This window comes from Vulpes vulpes, chromosome 7 (genome assembly GCF_048418805.1).
Source record: "Vulpes vulpes isolate BD-2025 chromosome 7, VulVul3, whole genome shotgun sequence".
NCBI lineage: Eukaryota > Metazoa > Chordata > Mammalia > Carnivora > Canidae > Vulpes > Vulpes vulpes.
Window position 1 is genome coordinate 39,853,361 of NC_132786.1, and position 9,012 is coordinate 39,862,372.

Genomic DNA, 9,012 nt, shown 5'->3' on the forward strand with positions numbered 1-9,012 from the left:
TGTCATACTTAGTAGGTTCTCAATGGGAAGTAGGTTTCTTAATTTACCATGGGTAGAATTTAATTCAGGAGATATGAGTATTTTCAAAATATATATTCCACAAATGTTGGTTGGAAAAAGAGTTGTTCTAAGTAGATAATGACGGCTGGCAATTGCACTCACGTTTTCAAACATATGTGCTTCTAAAAATTAAAAATCACAAGTGCTCAGATTTCCTTCAGTGTTAAACTTGAGTCCTATTAATGGTTTACAAATACAAAATGCCAGTAAAAATAAAAGGACTTAAATTGCAACTAGTGTGCACTAGACAACTCAGGCATTTTGGTCACATCACTGATAACTATTAAAAAAAATTTAACCTTTTATTTTCCTTTCTAAACTACCAATGAAAAGGAATCCTATTCATAAGAAATTAACCAGTTGTTTTAACCAAAAAGTTGTAATGTTTATTTGCGGGCAGCCCCAGTGGCTCAGTGGTTTAGAGCCACCTTCAGCCCACAGCGTGATCCTGGAGACCTAGGATCGAGTCTCACGTCAGTCTTCCTGCATGGAGCCTGCTTCTCCCTCTGCCTATGTCTCTGCTTCTCTCTGTGTCTCTCATGAATAAATAAATAAAATCTTTAATAATAATAATAATAATATGTTTACTTGCTTGAAATTTCCTAAATTACCAAAATCTAGGACAGAAATCCCTTAACTCCCTTCATACTATTGTGAGTGACTTCTGTGTCATGGGACAGCTCTTGATTACTTTGTCTTAATTTCTCTCTTTCTTGAGAAGCTATGCTTACTTAAAGGGGTGCCTGCAAACCTCGTGGCAACACAAAAAAACCCAAGTGCTCCAGAGAGAAACTTGTCATCTTTAACATTTCCTTTGCTAATATACATGTAAATAATCCCCACTTTTGCCAGTTCTAACTCAGAAAAAGATTCAGAATCTGGTTCTTCTGAATTGTCTCTGGTATGGAGCCCATGAGCTCCATTTGCGGACTCTGGCAAATACCTCTAATGCACAATCCTCCTCTTCATTCCTTATCCTACTTGAGAACTACCCATTAATACCAATTTCCTGCTAAAATACCTGCAGTGACTCCCTTGTACTTATAAGTTACAAAGACTTCAACATACAGTTCCTTCACAACTTGGCTACAACCTATCATTTCTGTATCATCTTCAGATGGTCCCACTCCCCCATAGTACAACTAACACTGCATATAAAACACTGTATGAGCTGCTGCCTAATATGTGATATGCTTTCTTGTTTTGTAACTTTGCTTGTACAGCAGCTAATGAAAAAGCAAGATTACTTAGCAGAAAGCATACCTACAGAAATTAGAAAAGTTCTGAGTTCTTTCTGCCTGAATGGGCCCTTTATCCCTTTTCTGTTTGGCCTATCCATTGTCACTCCTGATTTCCTAAGACAGACTCTATTCTTTATTTGCATGCTGTGCTTGGCCATACTTCCCAACACAGCACTGGTCACACTGTATTGTGATTGTGTGCCTTCCCAAAAGACTGTCTACTTTCCAAAGTGGGGAATATACATATCTATTTTACTTTTATAACTTTAGTCCCTAGTCTGCTGCTTAGAAATCAGTAAGTGCTTGTTGAATAAATGTACAAACATACAATTAGATCTCTAACTGCCATGCAAGTCACAAGTAAGCAACTGATCTTCACTCCTAGGAAAGACAAAAATTTTGCTCAGAAAATCCTCACAGGCTCTATCTTCGTAATAGAGTCAGAGGGGGGCAGCCCAGGTGGCTCAGCAGTTTAGCGCTGCCTTCGGCCCAGGGTGTGATCCTGGAGACCCGGGATCGAGTCCCACGTCGGGCTCCCTGCATGGAGTCTGCTTCTCCCTCTGCCTCTCTCGCTTGCTCGCTCTGTGTCTCTCATGAATAAATAAATAAAATCTTAAAAAAAAAAAAAAAGAGTCAAAGGGAAATGAGGTAAAATTTTTCTTCACAAGTTATCATGCAGACAATCTAGAAGGGAAAAAAGTCCACATATGTTCTTTTGAAAAGCAGAGAAGTTCTATTTCAAAGCAAAGGAGGAATACTGCTGAAAAGAGAAAAACGATATAGGGAGACCCAAAAGTAGTAATAGATTTCATCTACTGTAGGCAGTCAACTTTTTTCTTGATGCCTAGCAATTCAATTGTCTACCAAAAATATTCATGCTTTGGGACGCCTGGGTGGCTCAGTGGTTGAGCACCTGCCTTTGGCTCAGGGCATGATCCTGGAGTCCCAGAATCGAGTCCCACATCGGGTTCCCTGTGTGGAGCCTGCTTCTCTCTGTGTCTGTGTCTCTGCCTTTCTCTCTCTCTCTCTCTCTCTCTCTCATGAATAAATAAATAAAATCTTAAAAATATATATGTATACCTTTCTGGATTCCAAAGGTCATTCTTGCCCATGCCCCAAGTTGAAATAAAGTATTTGTTTTGCAAAAAATTACTAAAAACTTAGGATGTATATATCTCATTGAAGATACACACATACCCACACACACAAAGTTGGCTAAGCTACATTGTTTTCTCATTCAATATACAGTTACACATAATACAGACTATCATTCTGCATACTTTTAGAAACTAACATGGAAAAAAATATTTCCCTGTAGGTGATTTTTTAAAAAATTACTTGGTTTCAAAGAAACCCACTTTATAAAAATAACACAAATGAACAAAATAAAAAAATATATATATCCAATCTCATTAATAAGGTGTAACTGACCATCAACCAAATGAGCAACTAAAAATATTCAAAACATATGTAGTATAAGATAGCTACTCCTATACATTGTTGGTAGATTGTCAAAATATTCAGACTTCAACTCAGCAATCTTAGTCTGTCATCTAAGAGACTGTCAGAAATAATCAGAGTTATATATAAATATTCACTTACAAGAATGTAAATTATATCTCTATCCGAATGGTTAATAATAGTTTCTCTTTACAGCAGGATTACAGGCAATGGTCAATTTTTTTAAAAGTTATTTTTGATTACCTGGTTTCAAGCTTGAATTCTGAAAGTTTAGCTCTGAGTTCTTCTTTACTCATTCTATTAATGCATCCATTCGTAATAGCAATCTCTTTGTAAACTGGGTCACTGAAATCACTTGCACTGGTGGTAATGAACTTAGATCCTTTTGTTTCTTGACCATCAAATCTACATCGTTGCTTTTTCTAAAAAAAAAAAAAAAAAAAGATACAGCTTAAAATTAATACAAACATCTTAAAGATTCAAACTCCTGAGGCCTATTCATGCTACATTTCAATGAAAAGTGCATAGAAAGAAGAAAGACGTTTCCAATATAATGTACCCTGCTGCTCTGAGTCATGAGATTTCTTAAAGGAAATGAAGCTAAGTAAAAATAGCACTGGTGTTGGGAGCACATCAAAACAGAGCCCCAGCTGACCATTTACTATCAGTATGACCTTAGATAATTACTTATTAGCCTCTGATCTTCAGTTTCCTTATCTATAAAATAAAGAATAATAACTGTTCCAAGTGGCATTTGGTATTTGATAATGGTAAATAGTATTTAAGCAAGGTTATTATGGGGGTGCCTGGGTGGCTGAGTTGGTTCAGCATCTGACTTCAGCTCAGGTCATGATCTCAGGGTACTTCGAAAGAGCCCCTCACCCTGCTTCCTGCTCAATGGGAGGGAGTGGGTAGGTGTCTGCTTGTCCTTGTCCTTGTCCCTCTCCCTCTGCCCTCCCTAACCCCCACTCATGCTCTGCCTCAAATACATAAAATCTTTTTAAAAAATTTTTAAAAAGCAAAGTTATTAGAAGGATTAAATGAGATTATGTATATCAGGATCTAGACACCATACCCACTGTGCCTATTAAAGGAAATTTTATTACTATCATAGACTGGGGAACAGAACTTTTCACAAATGACATTCTAAAATTTACAAACAAACCAATTTTTAAGTGAACTTTTACAACATTATGCGTGTCTAAGTCCATGACTTCCTTAGAATTTTTTCTTAGATTTTATTTATGGAGGGGGGGGAGTGGGGAGGGAGAGGGAGAGAGAGAGTGTGTGTATAAGGGTGGGGTAGGGGAAGAAGGAGAGAGAATCTCAAGTAAAGTCCCCATGAGCACAGAGAATGATGTGGGGCTTGTTCCCAGGACCCTGAGAGATCATGACCTGAGCCAAAAATCAAGAGTTGGACACTTAACTGACTGAGCCATGTAGGCGTCCCCTGAGAATTTTTTAACCTGATTTCATTTCACTAAGTTAACAGAAATTGCCCAATATAAAGACAAAATGGACTAGATAGAAATCTAGCTCAAAACTTCCTAGAACTCAAAGCAAAGGAGGAAATGTATTTGGTTTTAAAACACACAATTTCTAAAACTCATATGTATACAATTATTCAGAAGAACTACAATTACTATATCATAAATCTTTCCTCTTTCCTTAAACCAAAATCCGTGTTAAGAAAAAACATGACTCAATTGGTAGTCCAGAATTATTAATTTGCTAATATTAAAGTTCCATTTGTAAGTTAATTATTTTCCATATGCAATGTCACAAATATTAGGTATGTTCCAGAATTTTCAAAAAGACTTTGGAACTTCCCATTAATCCATATTAAAATTTGTTAACCTAGTCATAATTTTTCACATTGTCCCCATGTGAACTTTAATGACAGATTAAGAAGGGATAACCAGGGACAGGCCAAAGACCCTGACTTAGCACTAATCCTAATGGTTCAGGAACTATTTCTTTTCTCAAAGCTCTCAATTTATTATTTTTTTAAAGACTTTATTTATTTATTCATGAGAGACACAAAGAGAGAGAAAGAGAGAAAGAGAGAAAGAGAGAGAGAGAGAGAGAGAGGCAGAGACACAGGCAGAGGGAGAAGCAGGCTCCATGCAGGAAGCCCGATGTGGGACTCGATCCTGGGCGTCCAGGATCACACCCTGGGCCAAAGGCAGGCACTAAACCACTGAGCCACCCAAGGATCCCCATCAAAGCTCTCAATTTAACACAACACATGCTTACTAGAAATGTAACACTAGGTATCATACTAGAGCACTCAAGAATTACTCCTATCTCCTCAGAGGAAAAGATTAGCAATCCCACTGTGTAAACTGTCCATAAACTGAAGAGTAACTATATTGAAGCTCCTTGTTGACAAACGTTTTAAAAACTTTATTACACTGATCCTTGACTAAAGCTAAGAAAATAACTAGCTTTCATAAGACATTAAATTTATACCTAGCTACTTTATCACTAGAACTTACTCAGGATAATTTCTCTTTTGTCTTTAAATTGAACTTCATCTTCAGTCAGGTTAAAATTTAGGTCAACAATGAATAACAGTTTTTCTACCAAAACAGATGGCTCAGTCAATTAAGTAAATTTACTCTTTGGCTAAGTCCTCTCTCTCTGATTCACTTGCTTAATTCTTATTTAAACTGTAGCTATAAAAACTACCCACAAATAACACTAAGGCCTATTTTAAATCTGCTATGAATCCTGATTTCTGTAAAGGAAGATCTGCTTCCTCTCTCAGATCCAACTCAAGCTCTTTCAGGGAAGCTCAGGGCAGTCAAGGTCCGATTTTCTTTGATCAGCCTCTTCTCCCAAATTTAAGGTCTACACCAATGGTTTCCGAATTGGAATCAATCCACTAAGGAAAAGAAGGAAAATATTAGAAACCCCTCAGTACTATTAATCTACTAAAATGCTGACTAGCTGACTAATAATACATAGATTGACAATGGCACCTTCCACATGTCTATGTCCACCTGTCACACCTCACAAAAAGTACCGGACATACAATGAGGAAAGGGCAGACAGATTCCATAGTATGAAAATTCACAGTATTGTGACATTCTGCAATCTTCCTGTGTTCACGTAAATGACTACATGATTTTTGTTATCCTAAATAAGAAGATATTGGAAATGACCATAAAAATCTTTTACATCAAAAAGAGGCTTTACTATCTTGCCTTAAGTACGTAGAAATGGTTTTGGTCTTCAAGTTGAGTTACGTATTTTCATTTACAAGACAGGTATTACAAAACTGCTGTCATTTCGGTAATGAGAAAGGGAATAATAGCTTGAAATTTAGGTTTCTTTTAACAAACACAACTTGTCATTTCAACCTGAAAGAAAATATGTTTCAACAATAAGATAAAAAGGTAAATACTTATCAAAAGAAATGTTTCTCTGTAGCAAGAACATTTTAAAAATAGTTATTTTGGAAATGTCTTCATTATTTTATTGCCAAAAATTGCATTACTTAAAAAATAAACAACCCCTGCAACTACATATGAAAAAAAAAAAAAAGCCTGAGAAGTGTAATTTAGCTTGATTAAAATTCTTCCAAAAGAATAGTTCTGATGAAATTGGAACCTACTTGCTGAAAAATAAAAATGCAACACCTACTATTTTACAATAACAACTGACTTTAGGGATAATGAAAATGTACTTAGCTGAGTTCCAACAAAATACTCTGCTTGACTGAGAATGAAAAAGAAAACTGTATCACCATTTATTAATAGTATCCAACAGTAAGTTTTTAACAAATTCACTAAAACCAATTTGGAACACAGACTTAAGTCTTAAGTCCCTAGATCTCAAAGTTTGAAGACTACCCACATTAAAACAAACAAACAACAACAAAAAAAACAAGAGCAGAAAAGTGAAGCCAGGGGCTCTGATAGCAAAAGGAAAGCAATCGTGTGATATGAAGTCAGCAATGGAAGCAGGAGCCAGGTTCTGCAGGGCAGCAAACCGCAGACTAAGAAGGGAAGAAACACAGACTTAATGTTATTAAGAGATTATTCTGCGGGCAGCCCTGGGTGGCTCAGCGGTTTAGCGCCGCCTTGGGCCCAGGGCGAGAACCTGGAGACCCCGGATCGAGTCCCGCATCGGGGGTCCCTGCAGGGAGCCTGCTTCTCCCTCTGCCTGTGTCTCTGCCTCTCTGTGTGTGTGTCTCTGTCATGAATAAATAAATAAAATCTTAAAAAAATTATTCTACCTGCTATGTGGAGACCTCACTGTGGATGCAAGACCAAGAGTAGCGAAGCCTCCCGCAAGTACCCATTATTAAGCTGCTCAGCACGTTCCTGAAATGCAATGACCGGTTTTGGTTTTAGCCTTCGGTTATTTACAATCGGCCTCGCTGGTCAACAATGATTTCTGTCAAACAAGATGAACGAGTTTTAAGGCCGTCTTTACACTTTTGCTCTGTAACCAGGATCTACCACGGAGCTGTCAAAATCACCACCGAGAGGAAGTCACGGGATAGGTCCACATGAAAAAGTAGCAAATGGGCAAAAAGTTCCAACCCATGGGCGCGACCACCTTCTGTTAGGGCTGAGAGGTAATGGGCTTCGGGTCTCAGGAGCGCAGGGCGCGATTTTTAAAACCAACGCTGCCGATTACCTACAAGGGCTCGGCCGGAGGGCCGCGGCAACGGCGTGCACACAACATCTGGGGCAGAATTCCCACCAGAACTTATAAAAGCACAGTTCACACGCTTCTCGTCTTGACTCTACTTCCTCAGGACCAGCGGGCAACCCGGGCGAGAGGCGCCCCAGTGACCACCGAGGCATCGCAGCCGGGGGCCGGGGGCCGGGGGCCGGGGGGAGGGGGCGGCCGGGCGCCGCAGGCTGCGGTTTCGGAGGAGCACCCCAGAGGACCGGGGCGCGGGCGTGCGGGCGTGCGGGCGTCTGGAAGCGCCGGGCACCCACGGCGGGGCGCGGGCGGCCGACTCACCTCGGGATTCGGGTGCTGCGGCTCCTCCCCACACTCCGGCCGGGGCGACTCCAGCCGCGCGGGAGCCACGGCCTCGCCGCCAGGCTGTCTGCTCCGCTCCTGCTCCATGCCGGCTGTCACGTTCAGAAGAGAGCTGCGGGCGCCCCACACTTCCTCTCACTCTCACTCGGCCAAGCCCGAAAGCCTCGCCTTTCTCCGTTGAAAAATTACCGGGCTCGCGTTCCCGCGGCGGCGGCCACACAAACTCGAGGGGACACCTCCCACTTCCGGGAGCGTGTGGCGTCCGCACGCCGCGCAGGCGCAGTGCGCGGGTGCGCGCGGCACGCTGGCGCCTCAGCCGCCGGGAGGGAGGGGAGGGGAGGGGCGGGGCGGGGAGGGGAGGGGCGGGGCGGGGCGGGGCGGGGCGGGGCGGGGCGGGAGGAAGAAGGGGAGGCGGAGGCCCGCGCGGGAGAATCCGGGCTGACGTGGCGCGGCGCGGCGGGCGTGCGGCCGTCCTGTCGCCTTCACGCAGGAGTCTAGTCCCTGGAAGCCCCCGCCGCGGTGCCCCGGCTCGTCGCCGTATTTCCAGGGAAGAGGAACGAGGCGTGCGGTGGCTGGAGAGGGGAGCTTGGACCGCGGCGGGCGGGGAACACCCGTAAGACCGTTGGCATTTTCCGGGAGGAGGTTGAGACACGTCCGCTCCTGGGCAAGAGCAAGTGGGTCTGGACTTACTAAAAACTCACCAGAATAGGTGAAACCGCTGTTTTCAGACACTGAGCGAGAGGCAGTTCTGAGAAACTGCCTGAGAGAAAAGGAGGAACTCCGAGGCCCGGGGGTCTCGCCGAGAAGACCGACGTCTCCCAGAGTTGAGAGGACAGCGACTGGCCTTTAGGGGGCCTGGCGGGCCGAGCTGTGGGAATCGGTGAAGCGGACTTCGTGGAGCAAGAGCTTCAGGGTCACGCGGGGGTACTCTTGCGCCTGTGACCGGATACGGGGATAAAGGGCCTGTGAAATTCCGCAAGGCGCAGAAAGAGCAATTGGGAGGAGCGGGAAGCCGGGCGGCCGGGTGGCTCAGCTCAGGGCGTGACCCCGGGGTCCCGCATTGTCCCCCGCTTGGGGCCTGCGTCTCCCTCTGCCTGTGTCTCTGCCTCTCTCTGTGTGTCTCTCATAAATGAATAAATACAATCTTAAAAATAAAAAGGAAAAGTAAGCCAAACAATTCTCAGAGCCTCACACACGAGGAGGCCCCACAGCCGGAGGGGAGGAAGGGTTGAAGACGTGGAATATG

At 42.9% G+C, this 9,012-nt stretch overlaps 1 protein-coding gene across 1 annotated transcript in view; it reads right to left on the reverse strand.

Moving 5' to 3' along the window:
• ERI1 (exoribonuclease 1) overlaps positions 1-8,607 on the reverse strand; it is a 28,524-nt gene extending 19,917 nt beyond the window's left edge. The window contains exons 1-2 of the mRNA XM_025993531.2: positions 7,746-8,607; positions 3,006-3,184 (exon numbers count right to left, since the gene is read on the reverse strand). Coding sequence (XP_025849316.1) covers positions 3,006-3,184; positions 7,746-7,853 — 287 coding nt within the window. The 5' untranslated portion in view covers positions 7,854-8,607. The remainder of the gene's footprint in view (positions 1-3,005; positions 3,185-7,745) is intronic.
• Positions 8,608-9,012: the final 405 nt, after the last annotated feature.